Here is a 16,551-nt window from a genome sequence, read left to right as displayed (position 1 = left end):
AGAAATTTCTGTCATTTGATAGATACAAAACCATACCAATAGTTTATTATTACAGGTCAGATCGGCTTAGTATTATTATTTCACGACTACGAAAAGATTACATCAAACTGTGAAACATCCAATCATCCATGTTACTTAAAATCATCATTCTCCTCTTATGATAGAGATATATAGTTGGCATTTAATGACACATGGACAATATCAGGTTAATTATATTGGAGAAATATTTTTGTTTGTTTGTTTGTTTGTTTTTGTTTTTTTTTTTTTTTTTTTTTAGGGAACAAAAATGTCATTCCAATATAACTAACTGGATATTATCCAGTTCAAATGAATTGAAGATGATCATGTTCCATGGAATTCATTTACATATCAACAATTCATTATTACGATATTATTATGAATTGGAGAGGACCTTTTCAGAGATTCAATATGTTCTCCAAACGGATGGGTATACAAACTGACCATACCTTGAAAGATTTCCTGTTTAAAAAAAAAAAAAAAAAAATGTAAAGACAACGGTGTTGGATTCTGAAGGATAGTAGGATCATAGGATCTTGTATAATTAATCTCAAGAAGGATTTCTCTTGTTAAGGTGGAAATCCTGTGGAGGTCAAGAGAACTTGAATACACATTCTGTACGTAACAAAACCAACGTACGTAATATTGAGATAGTGTTTGTGTTATCCTAGGACTCTATTTATAGAGTCCCAACTTAACTCTTGACCAAGAGTTATGTTTCTTGACCGGTTACCTCCACTGGAAGTTACATTACCTTCCTGTATATATTATACAATCTGGTGTGAGTATGACTACACTTATAATAGTGTGATCATCCTATGCACCTTCATCTCCCACTTGATCATACTATTATGATTGGTAATAAAACCCTAGTTATACATGTTTACCTTTGGTACCATAAAACATGTCAACTCCTTATCTACTAACGCTTGCAGACAATAATCAGATCATAACATCTTTGATGTGTACACACTTATGTTATTTCATCTGATTGCACCTTTTTACCATATGTGTCTTACTGACGGCATACTAGTGGTGACTTTACTTGCTATATAATCTAAGCAAATAACATTAATTATCCATAATTAGGAATACAGTCCATACCCAAAATACAATTAATGATTTTTACATAGTAACCATATATAAACTTGTATTGAATTTTTCATTCAATTTCTTATCTCCATGGTTATCCCTATTTGAGATTTACATTGACACTTCTTTCCAATGACTATCGGAATACAGATATTATACCAAATTTAACATAAGGCCTTTAAGTGGACTTTACATTTATGTGAGATGTAATATCCGTACCTTATTAGTGTCATCGGCCCTTAACTGACCAATTATTTCCCCATTAGGCAGAAGTGCATAAAATCGTTCTTCCAGGCGTCCCCGGATCCTTCCGACTATGCATCAACCCATGTAGCTCTCACCTAGGTGTATTTCAATCCCATTGTTGCTACATGCCCTCTGAATTCATCTAGAGGCAACCCCTTGGTTATAGGATCGGCTACCATCTCTATTGATGAAATAAATTCAACCTTTATTTCACCTTTCTCCACTATATCTTGAATATAGTGATAACTTCTATAAATGTGTTTGTCATTGGAGCTATGTGCTCCACTTTTTATTAAAGAGATAGCAGACTTATTATAACAAAACACATTTATTGGTCTACTAGGTATACCTAAATTAAACTGTCGACAAAAAATTAAATCCAAACCAAATTACTTACCTTTGTGCTGCATGCAATGTACTAAGCTCCATTGTGAACTCTGCAACACAACCTTGTTTCTTGTTTGGATTCTGGTAAAAGTATGGGCTGGAAAACCCTAGCGAATGCGAGGGATGGCAGCGCTCCTTCCGCAGGATCTAACCGGGCTAGAGGAAAATGTGGATTGCGAGGAAGAAGGCACTGGATCGGTGCGCAAATTGGATAATGGTTTATTAATTGATTTTGTTACAATCAATCAAAGAAAGCGCCTGGTCTGAAGGATCGTAGGATCGTAGGATCTTGAATAATTAATCTCAGGAAGGATTTCTCCCGTTAAGGTGGAAATCCTGTGGAGATCAAGAGAACTTGAACACACATTATGTACGTAACAAAACCAACGTACGTAATATTGAGACAGTGTTTGTGTTATCCTAGGACTCTATTTATAGAGTCACAACTTAACTCTTAACCAAGAGTTATGTCTCTTTACCGGTTACCTCCACTGAAAGTTACATTACCTTCGTGTATATATTATACAATCTAGTGTGGGTATGACCACATTTATAATAGTGTGATCATCCTATGCACCTTCAAACGGTACACCAATCCTCAAATCCCCTATATATATATACTATGAAAATGACAGAGACAAATGGTACACCAAGGATCCCTCAACTTCAAATAATTAATAAACTCCAATTACCATTGAAAAGTTTAGCCAATATAGGGAAAATTAATGACAAAAAAGAACAAATATAAAAACAATGCCCTGTAGTTTAGGACTGACTACAAATAAGAACAAATATAAAAATAAGAAAAAGTAAAGAGAAAAAATTGTTTAGTACTAACTACAAAGTCGGTTTTCCTAGTCATGAGGCCAACAAGAAATGTTTTTTTTTTTTTTTTTTTTTTGTAAATTTAAGGTATCTTGAAAGAGTTATGCTAAATGTCTTTTTTTCTTTCTTTTTTTTTGTCCTAGAAAATGATGTAATTTTTAAAACAAATTTACATGGTTCGGCAAGGTGCTTACGTCCACAAAGAGTGTAGCTATATTTTACTATTAATGATTCAGGGTTAGAACATAACATATATTTTACTATTAATGATTTAGGGTTAGAACATAACATATATATAGGAAAATCTTAATTGTACGGACTTATTTTGAAAAATCCCAAAATACCCATACTGTGAACGTCGCTTCACTCCGTTCACTCCACTCCGTCTACTTGGCCAACCATTGGTATTCCAATATTACTCTCTATACTTGAGAGAATATAAATCACTAGTATATACAAAATTCAATAATAATTTGTTATAAATTCAATAATAATTTTAAAACTCAACAATTTTGGAAGACACAAAAGAGACGCTATGAACACCTGTAGAATCACTCATTGCCCAATATGATTCACGTGAGGATGATTAATTGTGATGGTAGTGCCTCTTAAGTTTCTCTATATGTAGTTATCATGAAAAGTATGATGATACGTTCAAATAACGTCATTAGGCTTATGACTAGGGGTGAAAGTAGAATACTAGGTGTTGGGCCAACGAACTAAGAAGAACACTTTTCGGTGAATAAAAATTATTTTTGGAAGGTCTATTTCATTTATAAAAAATAAAAACATGAAATTAAGGTGTATTTCTGAAATTTTGTGGGACCACGTTAAAGCTTGCGATGGCAGTGCCAGTAGCCCGTCAAGCTTCAACCTACGTAGTTCTGCCCTCACTCACAAGTCCCAACCATGATATGTTTAAAGAGTAATGCTACAAATTGAATTCTCATCCCACTCTTATATACTTGGGTTGATGTGGCTATGGCATAATCTATTGGATCAACCTTTTATTTAAAAAATGACAAAAAAAAAAAAATTAATAGTTTATGGGCAGTGCAACATCAATCTAGTTAGTTGCACAGGAGTGTGTTGGGATTAAGTTTACAAACCAATACCCAAATACACGGACACTCAAAAAATAGAAAGAATAAAAGACAAAATAAAAATAATACTTTAATATTGAAGAGAAATATCAAGCTTCCGCATTTTTGCTTGTTAATTGCTTACTTAATCTAACGTACATAATATCCTTATATAAGGACTTCTTACATGTGAACACATACATTACTAACTTACAAAAGTTAATAAAAGTTGCTATAACAATTATAGCACTTAATACTATGGTTACAAAGTCCACAAAGGTGTTGGAAGTGCAAATAAAAATGCGAAGTCAAAGAAAGCATGGAAGAAGGTTGTATACATTTCTTTCTAATTAATTCTAGCATTTAGGCGCAGCTTTCTTTTACATTAATTAGTTTAGTAAATTATGTATGTCTTAGAAGTCAAAAGAATATTTGTTAGGCGCGGCAACCTTATGATTTTTAGTTTTAGCTCTTGAGTGCTAGCCACATTTGTAAACTTTGTAACCATAGTATTAAGTGCTATAATTGTTAGAGCAACTTTTATTGATTTTTAATAAGCAAGTTAGGCGCATCTATTTTAGGCTTTAATATGTAGCAACTTTTTTTTTTTTTTTTTTTTTTTTCTAAGCAAATGAGGAAAGGGTACATAACTCAAAAAACCGAAAAGGGGTTGGGCTCCCCAACAACAAACCCAAAACAGCAAAACAATGCAGAAAATACAAACAAATAGGAAATGGGCCAAAAAATGGCCCGGTCCTCTGGATCTTGGTCAACAGACCAAGAAATGGCACCATCAAAGTGGTGTTTTAAGCAAGCCAAAGATCTGACTAGCTTTGAAGCAACAACACCCTCCAAAAGGAGGCCGTTGAAGGAGAGGCACTGAATTCCCATCTGAATCTGCAGCAGGGGAGAACCGATCTCCGGTTGATGAAGCAATCTCCACAAAAATATCAAACAAGAGTAGCTCGAGGAGATAAATACCCAGAAAAAAACAACAAAACACAACAAACATAAATACAAAACACAAAGCAAAGCAAAATACAAGAAAGAAAGCAAAAACCCCTCAGCAGCAGCGGCAAGGGAGCAAAAAACCACCAAACACCGGAACGAGCGGAGGTAGGCGGGCGAAGGGCAGAGCGGAGGAGCCACGCTTCGGAGCGTGTGTACCACGCGTCCGCGAGTAAGATCTACTCTCGGGCGCGTGTGGCTCACGCTCCGGCGAGTGTTGGCCGGACGGAGGTGCAGATGGTTGCGTTGGGAAGCTGAGAGGCTGTAGAGCATGGTGGGGAGGCACGTGTGATGGAGGAGCGACCTGATGTTGATAGATCGGGTTTTTTTGAAAAAACCAAATCTAGAAACACCAGTTTGGGGGCTGCGGAGGCTGATGGATGGTAGGTGGAGGTTGGGCTCGGCCGATCTGTGGCGGAGATGGAACTGTGATGAACGGTGATGGTGGAGGAGTGATGGGAGCTGCTGTGAAGGGGAAAAAGAGACTGGAAACAAAAGAGAGAACAAAAGGGGATAACAAGAGAAAAAGAGAAGAAAATGAAGGAGAACAAGGGTGGGAGGGAGGAGGAAGGGAGAAAATTCCATCCCTCCTCCCTCAGGCAGCCACACAAGGTGGAAGGTGAACCTCACAAGGAGGTGGAAAGCTTCTTTTAGAGAGAAGGAGGAGCTTCTCTCTCTAAAAGTTAAGGTAATGTATACGAAATTTTTATTCAATATGTAGCAACTTAATGAGTTGCTTTTATTGATTTTTGTAAGTTAGTAATATATGTGTTCACATGTAAGAAATCCTTATATAAGGATATTATGTACGTTAGATTAAGTAAGCAATTAACAAGAAGACGCAAGTGGGAAGCTTGATATTTTCTCTTCAATATTAAAGTATTGTAATTCAATCTTGTCTTTTGTTCTTTCTGTTCTTTTTGAGTGTTCGTGTATTTGGGTATTAGTTTGTAAACTTATTCCCAACAAAAGGTGGCTACCACTTTAGAGCTAAAACTAAAAATGACAAAGTCTAATAAGGTTGCCGCCTAATCAATATTCTTTTGACTTCTAAGACATGCATAATTTACTAAGCTAATTAAAGTAAAAGAAAGCTAGACCGAAATGCTATAATTAATTAGAAGGAAACATGTACAACCCTCTTGCATGCTTTATTTGACTTTGCATTTTTATTTGCACTTCCAATAGAGTATATGATGGGAGTTGAGTATTTTTGTAAGTAATTTTCAATAGTAATTATTTTATGATAAAATTGTATGATTAGTTTCATGCTATCATCAACATGAGAAGCTTAAAATACCAATATATATATATATATATGGGTGCCTTCTGATTATTAATAGGGTTTCTACCTGCTTGGCCGGCAATTTTCACTCGCACATGATAAATGAGTTACATGGCTGTAACTATTAGGAAATATCTAGTTTGAATGAAATTTTCTATAACCTATTTTATTAAGTGATAATTGTCATTCAATTCTTTGAGTTTCTCAAAAATTAATGTTTAGGTTCATAGGTTAGTAAAATGGCGACAAATGTATGTTAAAAATATTAAATAAAATATGTGAGAGATGACACTCGGCATATATTGAAGTAGGTTTGAGGAAATTTCTTTCAAACCAGTTTAGAGGAAATTTCTGTCATTTGATAAATACCTAACCATACCAATAGTTCATTATTACGGTCAGATTGGCCTAGTAATATTATTTCACGATTGCGAAATAATTACATCAAACTGTGGAACATCCAATCATCCTTGTTACTTAATGCCACATCGTATGAAATCATCATTCTCCTCTTATGATAGGGATATATAGTTTGCATTTAATGGCACATGGATAATATCCGGTAATTATATTGGAGGGGTATTTTTATTTTTGTTTTTTGTTTTTGTTTTTGTTTTTCACTTTTTAAGGGAACAAAAATACCCCTCCAATATAATTAACTGGATATTATCCAGTTTAAATGAATTGAAAAGGATCCTGTTCCATGGACTTCCTTTACATATCAACAATTCATTATTACAATATTATTATGTATTACAACAGATATATGGGTGGAATATTTTACCTTCCTAAAGCTTGTGCCATGCAACCCCTTTGGGATGCGGACCCATATAGGGTCAGATCGGCCTAGTAATATTATTTCATGACTCGAGAAAATTACATCAAACTGCGAAATATCCAATCATTAGGAGTGTAGAAGCGGTTATTGAATTTAATAACCGCAACAGCTTCGCTTAGGCGGTTAGTGGTTATTCAAACCAATAACCAGCGGTTTTATAATCACTTTTTTTTATATAGGCTTTTGAGATTTTTAAGGTGTTTTGGACCTTCATTGTGCCTATTTTTTGGGCTTATTTAAATAATTTTAGGTCAAAGTGTTCCCGAAAATAATGAATATGATAAAACCCTATCACTAATATAACATTAAAACGACACCGTTTTAGTGTTTAACACCAAAACTACCAAACAACGTTGTTTTAATGTTATACTTTTAATATGAAATATAAAATATATATTTATATTATTATATATGAGGGTAAGCAGTTAGTGGTTATTAATCGCTTTTCCGTACCCCTAAAACCTCATGGTAGACCGGCAAGGCCCTCTAGGCTCTAGGGGTGGCGCGGTCACCACACCTTCAACCTTTTTTTTTTTTTGGAAAGATTAGAAATCATAGACTTTTTGGTAATTTGCTCAATTCTAATTATGAAATGTGTTGTTAGTAAACTAAAAAATTAGAATAATTATTTTATTCCAACTTCTATTTCCAATAATTTGTATAGCATTTGGAATACTCATTCCACAAACCATTGGGCTAAGAATTTGTATAGCATTTCTCTTTCTACTAATAAAATGGGGCGAGCCTTCCAATAACTCAAAGATTATCTCCGCAGTCTCCCCTTCCTCCAAAGGCCAAACATCCCCCAACAGGTCCAACAAAACACAGCAATCCACGTGCACGCAAAGCGCTCCCAACTCACGCAAAATGACGCATGTTCTTCAAGCGTCGATGCCTCTGCACACGCTCTCCAAAAGACTTTCCCTTTCCTCAACCCTCACTCTAATTCACACTCACCGGTGGAGACCCCTCTCTTGCCAAATGTCCGCCGAGTCGTCGCCACTGACTCACTCCATCACCCTCCCGATTCAACTCGCTGAACCCGTCCAGATCGTCGCCGCGCCTGGCATCTCCGAGTCCGAGTTCAGGCGAGTTACACTTCTTCTTCTTTTTGTTCCATAATTACTTATTGCAGATCGAATAATATTTTCTTAGAACACTATGAAAAATTTGGTAAGGCTCTGTTTGTTTCTGTTGGGAAGATTAACTATAATCTTTTCGGCAAAACCCATGATGTAACGTATTGGAACACCCTCAACTCAACTCAAAAGAAAGGTTAAGATAATGGTTTTCGACCCAATTGTGTTATACTAACCATTCACGTTCATGATGCCTTTCCAACATAAAACTTAATTCTTGTTTCGGTTTTGAACAACTTTTAGGGGAAACTAGCTGCAATAGATATGATAAGCTGTGTCTTGAAGCTTTGTTTTATTACTAAGTTTCCAAAAACAAAAATATACTTTCTGGGAAAATGTTAGTGGAATCATTTTCCGTGAAAATGGTTTGTGTAGTGCTTTTCTTTGGACTGGCTGTTGTTGGGAGAGAATACTGATAACTTTCGAAGGATGAACTTGGAATTTGGCTCATTTGTCTGATTTAGTGAGTCTTTGGTACCTATTAGCAGAAGTGATTTGTGCAAAATGACTGGTTATCCCAAACGAGAAAAATTTTGTGCTTGTGTGGGGGTGTAGATTTTCCATTTTAAGTAGCTGGCACGTGAAATATTTAACTTAAATGGGACATTTTCTGCTTTGATATTATTTTAAATCATCAATTATCCAAAAAGTTTAAATTAACATGAAAAAAATGAATTTAATCATTTAATTTAATTGATATTCAAATACTTTGGATGACAAAACTAGTTTTTGAGGAAGTGCCAATTTGACAATTTTTCCAAAATTGCTTTTTGGGACTCAAAATCACTTTTCACATAAGTACCAACAAACAGAACCTTAATTCATGATTGGCCTTTTGGTCTTACTTTGATGGTACCTGGTTTTGCAGGACTGCTATTAATTCCTCCTTGTTCAAGCAGTGGTTAAGGAACTTGCAGAGTGAAACTGGAATTTTAGCTGACAATGCCATGTCTCTGAAACGTGTACTTATCCAGGTAGTAATCCTCATACAGATTCATACACAGATAGGTATGTAGGAATGTATGTATATGTGAATCCTAATTTGTAACATTCCAGTATTAACTTCTACTGAATCATCACTAGAGATTTGTTATTATCTTTTGATGCATTAGATAAGTCACTGAGATTGCGATTTCCATCATTATTTTATTCTTATTGTTATAACAGTCATATTGGAGACTGTATAATGTATTTTCTAATATTTTTTTGTTGGTACCAGGGAGTAGATATGTTTGGAGAGCGCATCGGGTTTCTCAAGTTCAAAGCAGACATTTTTGATAAGGAAACTGGAAAAAAGGTATTTAATCATCTCCATGTACTGTTCTGAATCTAAATTAATTGGGTTCATTTATTTAAGTTATATTCATCTATGTTCATTTCGAGTTTTTTGTGCCCCTTGTTTTATCACTACCTAGTGTCTAACAGAATGGCCTCAGTGATGCTCATATGCCGTGCCTTGGGAAATATATATCTCATCTTTTGTAGCAATTTTCATACTGTGCATCTAATGCTTCGTCCTCTCTTTCTGTTTTGAAATAAAAATGCACTTAGGTTCCAGGTATTGTATTTGCACGAGGACCGGCTGTAGCCATACTGATCCTCTTGGAGTCAGAGTCAGACGGTGAGACTTATGCTGTTCTTACTGAACAGGTTGTTTCTTGTTTTGTTTTGTTTTGTTCTTTTTTTTTTTTTTTTTTTTTTTTTTTTTTTTTTTTTTTTTTTTTTTTTTTTTTTTTTTTTTTTTTTTTTTCCTGTTGTACACTATTCTTTATGAAGCCTTACCTAAAATTTATTGAAAACATAAATATTATTATATATATTAGAAATTGGTCTGAGATGAGCACTACACTGCTACTCAACCCAGACCTTATTGGAAGTTCTTACATGTATAAGGTTAGGGTCCCTATTGGGAGGCTTATTTTGGAATTGCCTGCTGGAATGTTGGATGATGACAAGGGTGATTTTGTTGGCACTGCAGCTCAAGAGGTCGCTCTCTCTCTCTCTCTCTCTCTTGCACAGAATACATGTATTATAATGTGCATGTGTGTCTGTGCATCTATCTTATCCTTTTTTTTTTTCCTGTGCATGTAATCTCTAGCATATCAAGTGATCTATATTGTCACACATCTACTAGTTTTGCAAAGTTTTAAATGTATGATTTTAATCTTCTGATTATGACAGGTTGAGGAGGAGACTGGTATACACTTAAATCTAGAAGACATGGTTGATCTCACAGCCTTCCTGGATCCATCCACTGGATGCAGAGCCTTTCCTTCTCCGGTAAGTTGGTGATGTTCATTGTTCTGATGCAAGTTTGGGTTTGAGGAATTAGTGCACATAGAAACAAGGATTTCAAGATTGACTTGTTAGAAAAGTGCCAATGAAGGTTACTTACCTAACAAAAAGTGTGATTGGGGGTTGGATACTGTTAATTATGTAAAATAATTCTAAAAATAAGTGAGTTTATTGGCATTCCAAGCGTAGAAAGTCCAGGAATCATTGCTTAAGAGCGTGTGCATAGAGTAGTGTTCAATCTAGAGAAGAGTACCAAGGAGGCCATCTCTTTTGTTTTTGATAGATACACTTAAGGTCATGTTCAATAAGGGAAACTAATGTCAAGTTTATTTTTGATAAGTAATCGAAATGTCATTAAAAGCGTAAGGCATCCTAGTTACACAAGTATACAAAAGAAAACACCTAGTTAGTAGAAGCAAAAAGAACAAGAAAATCGTCTGGTTTAAATAAGTTATTATTCGTAACATCAACTACATCATGAATAATAAGTGAGTTGCATGTTTTCTATTTTGTAATAGCAAGAACAGTGTTTACGGACCCAAAAAAATCCCTAAATAAATGAGTAGGAAAAGCATTGGATGTTAAGATTTAGGAGCATGTGATCCCAGGTTAATATCAACTGGAGTGAGTCAGATTTATGTATGGTTTGCAAGTGGTTGAGGTCAGGTTAGAACTCTGAATATATGTTATGACATCTTGAAGAAAATGAAGAAATTGGCCTCTCGAATTCAGTTTATTATTTTCACTTTCTTTATTCATGGCTAGGGAGGTTGCGATGAAGAAATTAGCCTGTTTCTGTACAGAGGGCATGTGGATAAAGAGACTATCATGCAACTCCAAGGAAAAGAAACAGGGCTTCGTGACCATGGTGAGCTGATTAAGGTTCGTGTGATTCCCTATAAAAACCTATGGCGCATGACAGCCGATTCAAAGGTTCTAATGGCCATTACTCTCTACGAAATGGCCAAGAGAGAAGGTCTACTACCTCAATGAAGACCCAAGTGCTTATATCTTTTATCGGACGCAAGGACAGTGCTTCTCATCGGTGCTTATTTTCGTGCTGTGGTTCTACTTTTCGGTTGCTGCAGTAGGTGTTCCCCTCAAACTGCTAGTTCCAGCAGTCAATCCAATGGGCAGGGCCATTCATTAACCTATTTCAAATGGTTTTTAACATATTCCAAATAGTTGCCCACCCCTTTGTTTTCTTTTGTTGCAACGTTTCCCTTTACCTTTTCCTTTACTGAACAGAGAAAAAGAAGCCGCTGAACTTTTCATGTGGCGTTGGAGTACTCACCAGCTTCTGGTTTATGGAATGATTTGCTCTGCCGATTAACTATCACTTGCAAAACATTGTTGTTGTCAAATGAATGATCATTTCTTAAGTCTTAAGCGAGGTGGGTTAAAGTTCCCGCGGAATGAATATATAAACAGTTTCCCCTGAATGGATATAAAGGATGGAGAATGGAATTCTGTAATTGTAGCCTCTCATTTCGTCAATATGGCAGAAAAATTCTGTTCCATCTTTTGATATTCTTATTCTTCTTTCCGGTAGAGATTCCCACAACATGTTTTTCTTTTTGGTCAAACTATGTTTCACCTCTACTTGAGAGTGTATCTTGCAGAAGAATTATCAAGGTTACATAATTCAATCGCTCAAACACACTCAACGCACTAGAATTGCAACCTGACCGACCCAAATATCAAAAGCTCCGACTGTGTACCATGCCTTTTGAGTTCAGCTGCTTTTGAGGGGGTCTAGGATCTCACGATCTCACTTGTAGTCCTCCATTGAATTTGATGAGGCAGTATAAATTGTAGCCAATGCTGTCTTGACAGAGGCAGTGCCGAGTAGTCGGCTATCGAGCGGAATTGTTCAAACCCTAATTTTAACAACCTAAGAAAAGGGGAAAGAAGATAAGGTCAACAAACTTTCGAAGTAAACAAGCTCTAGAATCCAAGTACACCAAGCGTGAATGTGGCATAGCCCTATTTCAGGGGTGCTTGCTTCCATAACTGAGATTACACATGAAGAGGGCTTGTGCTCTTCTCATTTATTAGATGTAATGCTGTCTGTTTCTTACAGACAACTTCGAATTATTAGAACACACAAGATTATGAAAACTACAATCTCTTCACCAGGAGTATTTGGCGCCTATGATATTTAGCTTAAGTATGTGCAGGGTTTTACTTGTGATATCAAACCTTGCTGATTGCAAAATCTGTGTCACTTGATTCCCATATGGTGGTTCCATCACAAGTACAGATCTTTTTGTAGTTCTCACCAACCCCGGCACTTCTAGCAACTACTGCAGCTGTTACGCCTGGATCTGATTTATCTTCAGTTCCATATATCACTATAGATCGCCCAATGAGATCAGCAATCCTCAGATTCTCTTTGATGCCTGAGAAGATGGCCTCACCTTTCTCATCAGCAGATAATGTTCCCAGGTCGCCAAGCGGCTGAAAATAATGAGCAACATCAATTACAAATGCAATCATAACATGATTATAAAGAGGGGGATTTTGTCATCATTATTAAATTGGGCAATAGGTTCTATTGTATTTGGTTAGTTGAGGATGTAAAATTTTCTTCTTTTTGGTAAGTTAGGGTTAGGGTTAGATTTTATCGTACTCAATACTTGCAGATTTACTCGTTTTACATTGCAGTAAACAAGATAAGCGAATGGGCTATTTAGAACATTTTCAATCTTTGGAAGGCCATCTATTACCAACGAGGTCTAGATTGAAGCTCCCAAATCCTAAGCAAATTCAGCAGTACACTCGTCTTCAATTGTTACTGATTGCTTTACTTCAATAGCATCTCCAAAGAGCACAAAATATGGGGAAAAGAGGATAAATTATAGTGGTGCCTTTTGTCGTGTCTAGTGTATGGGTAGCTGTCACAGCATAACTCTTTAATCAATCAAGTATTTAAATCTAAAGTACGTAAGAATAGCTCTTTACGAGCATAGGGCCTGACTGATTAGCATATTTCCCCAAAGATATGAATGAATATGAACTGTGCAACACACTGTCTAGTTTAAAGGCCTCACACGGCCTAAGCTACATCATTAAGTGGTGACATTTAAAAGTACATTATGATTATCATTCAAAACTTATGAATCCAACATAACTCCATAATTTTTGTTTTCTGAACAGGAACATTTATTATCTATCAGTAAAAGAAAAAAACTGAAAATGCAATACTTCTACAAAAACCAGTAAATTAACATATTCACAAATATCATAGTTAACTCCTCATCATCCGCAGACAGACAATTGTGCTGTTTACATAGTATGATATAGTTCTAGCCATTAAGCTATATGCACTAGCCAAACAAAACAATCAGTTAAAGCCAATATTATCAGTCATTTGATGGTTGGAAAAGTGAGATTAGCACTTACCACTGCTTGGTTATGATCATAAAATTATAGAACAATTTAGAGAAGGCAAATGTTGGGAAGAATGGAAAAAAAGAATAGAGAGAAAACCTTTTCTGCTTTTCCTTCGTTTACTGGATTAAACACTTTTCCAGTGCTTGCTGCACCTCTTGTCAGATCTCCAAATTCATTAATAGACCAACCATGTTTTCCAGGAGACAACCCACTAAAGTTGGCTTCAATCCTAGCCAATTCCATATTTACCTGAGCCAGGCGAGCCACGCCAAAAATCTCTGGACCTTTGAATTCCGCAACAGCAGCAGAAATTAAGAAATCTGTAAGAGCAAGGATAAATAATTCAGAAACCTAATTATTTTTTGAGAAGACAACCAAAGACCATAACAAAGAGAAATTAATATAGTATCACTTCTGAAGTGCAAGTTCGTCCTGCAACGGTAGGAAACTAGAATTAAAATTGCCGGTGAATTGTCTTGATAAAACAACCAAAAACCATTGCAGATAAAAAAAGCAGGCTATTAGTTGCTATGTGTTCATGATGAAAGGATACAGTATAAGGTGCCTTTTTAACGGAGATTTACTTCCACTTTTAAAGTTAAAGGAAACAAGGTACCTTTCTTAAGGTGGAGAAAAGGCATTAGAAGGCAGAAGATGAAGCATGAGATAGTTAACATGCCCAGCTAAATGATTAACAAAAAGAATGACACACGAAGCAGCAGCATTCAAATCAAGAAGCGAAAAAAATAAAATAAAATAAAATAAAATTCCTCAACTAAAATTAGAGTTGCAACCTTCTGGAACCCCTTGCCCAATTAGTCGGGCTTTTCGCCCCGTCTGCTCTAAAGCTTCAGTCATGGTCTTCACAGGCGTTGAACCAAGAATCCTCACCACTTGATTGCTTAAGTCCACCTCAACATTTTTTATCCCTATAATTAATTCACCAGAAGATCAAAGAACATATCATAAACCTCTGAATAAGATGAAGAGGAAACCCAAAACAAGAAACCTATCAAGAAAATTAAATACTAGTTCATATTACCTACCATTAACGGTCTGTAACTTATTCTTGACAGCGTTGACACAACCCTCACATTTCATATCCACCATGTACTCTGTCTGATACCAAATCAATACCAAAGTTTAAGACTTCCAATATAATACAGCATAATCGCTTAATTTTCATCACCATGTCAGAGAAAAAAATTGCAACACAAATTGCTTATAGCAATTGACTGAAATCCTTCTTCAACGAATTGCCATACGGCATCTACACCCAATGTATAGAAGAAAATGATGCTTATTCAGCAAAGAAATTCTTGGGTTTCAGCTTATTAAGGAAAGATAATCAGAATCTGCAATTACAGCCTATTAAGATAAGAAAATATAAGGTTTCCTTACACCAACTCAAACATTTAACTCAGCAGAGCAAACCAATTTCATATCATCTAAAAGAAAAAAGCCAATATGAATAACCATCTCAATCCCCAAGAAAACAAAATAAATAGAAAATCTATGAAAGAAAATCAACAAATACCAGGACCAATATCGTACTTATATGAAAACAAAAAGAGTCAGATAAAAATAATAAAAATAAAAAATAAAAATAAAAAAACCCATACCAGCAGCTCTGGCAAGACAGCATCACCCTGAGGATTCAAAAATTAAGCAATTTTAAAAATCTGATTGAAACCCATTAATATAGAAAGTAAAAGAAGAAATGGGATGCAAGGAATAGCGAACCTGAGAGGTGGCTTTGGTGTCAGATGTAGGGGCGTCCATGTGGAGAACCGAGGGTTTGTCAGCGAAATTCTTGACGAGGCCAAAGCGAGTTGGGGTTGGGTTTGGTGCGAAGGAGAGGAGGGAGAGGTTTTTGGTTTTGGGGACCTGAGAAGATTGAGAGGAAGAGAGAGAGGAGAAAGCAATGGCTGCAGGGAGAGCCGAGGCTGCTATGGCAGTGGTTGTTGTGGCCACTGACCTGAGAAATGCCATGCCTTTATTCTCAACTCCTCGTTTTAGATTCACTTCACTTTCCTGTTTGTGTTAGTTGCCTCGCCGGTCTCACTTTCCTCTAGATGTATCCATGTTTTTACCTCTTTTTTTTCAAAGAAATTTGTAGTTTTCTAAAAAAAAAAAAAAATCATGAAAAAAAAAGTTAAAAACAAAAAACAAAGAAACTTTTCCCACGAACATATTGTAAAATCCTTATTAACAGTCCATTTATAATTAATACTAAAACTTAGAGGATTTTGGCAGATTTTTCCACGATTTAAATTTAATTCCTTATAAATAGTCCGTTTGTAATACTAAATCAGGATGAAGTTTCCTTATTCGTAGATCAACTTCAATAAATGGTTATTATCATACTAATTAGTGGCATTTAAAAAATCTTCATGTGGCTCGGCCAAGTACTAGGACGAGGGTTTGATTATCGCAATCAAAATCTTTAAATCTGATTAGTATTAGTCGCATTGATTCTAATTGATATTTTGATGAAACTGGTTGAGGTAAGAGCTCAATCGGACTTAAGGATTGGAGTTTCCACCGTCTACACTATTCATTTGCGGTTTCCAATAACAAGTAGACGCTACAATTGTCACGCTCAAGTAAAATAGCCAATATGGTTGCCCACTCCTATCTTTTTTAGTAGGGAAAAAAAAAAAATCAATAAATGCTTAAAAAATTTCAGCTCAAGTAACACCCACATCCAATAACACTTTTAGCATGTGTCGCATTGGCTTTAATCTTAAAAGAAGCTCCAACAACTTCTTTAAAATCCTCTTATTAACAAGTTATTTTCTAATCATATTTCGTGAAGAATGATACACCAGTTTGATTTGTCATAAATCGATAAACAGAGACGGAGAGAGAGGCTTATTGAGAATGACATGAAATTTGGGCTCTTAGATTCTCTTGTTAACCAGAAGCAAGAGGAAGAGT

The 16,551-nt window shown here is 35.7% G+C and overlaps 2 protein-coding genes across 4 annotated transcripts in view; one reads left to right on the top strand and one right to left on the bottom strand.

The window, feature by feature from the left end:
* The window catches only part of LOC132173607 (nudix hydrolase 14, chloroplastic), a 31,546-nt gene extending 19,949 nt beyond the window's left edge, over positions 1-11,597 (top strand). For 2 of the 3 annotated variants that reach the window (XM_059585142.1, XM_059585140.1), the window contains one exon: positions 10,981-11,597. In XM_059585142.1, coding sequence (XP_059441125.1) covers positions 10,981-11,208 — 228 coding nt within the window. In that variant the 3' untranslated portion in view covers positions 11,209-11,597. Of the gene's footprint in view, positions 1-7,556; positions 7,870-8,788; positions 8,895-9,139; positions 9,218-9,471; positions 9,571-9,813; positions 9,907-10,101; positions 10,201-10,980 lie in introns of those variants that run through there. The other variant, XM_059585139.1, reaches the window with a different exon arrangement.
* A 105-nt stretch (positions 11,598-11,702) lies between these two features.
* LOC132173605 (copper chaperone for superoxide dismutase, chloroplastic/cytosolic) lies at positions 11,703-15,675 on the bottom strand. Its single transcript, XM_059585138.1, has 6 exons — positions 15,355-15,675; positions 15,234-15,260; positions 14,658-14,730; positions 14,406-14,540; positions 13,708-13,931; positions 11,703-12,675 (listed from the first exon to the last, which is right to left on the bottom strand). Exons 1-6 carry the CDS (start codon positions 15,601-15,603, stop codon positions 12,412-12,414), a joined length of 972 nt encoding a protein of 323 aa, XP_059441121.1. The 5' UTR covers positions 15,604-15,675; the 3' UTR covers positions 11,703-12,411.
* Between the last annotated feature and the right edge of the window lie 876 nt (positions 15,676-16,551).

This window comes from Corylus avellana, chromosome ca3 (assembly GCF_901000735.1).
Source record: "Corylus avellana chromosome ca3, CavTom2PMs-1.0".
NCBI lineage: Eukaryota > Viridiplantae > Streptophyta > Magnoliopsida > Fagales > Betulaceae > Corylus > Corylus avellana.
The sequence above is the reverse complement of the archived record's forward strand: the minus strand, read 5'-3'. Positions and strand labels throughout refer to the sequence as shown.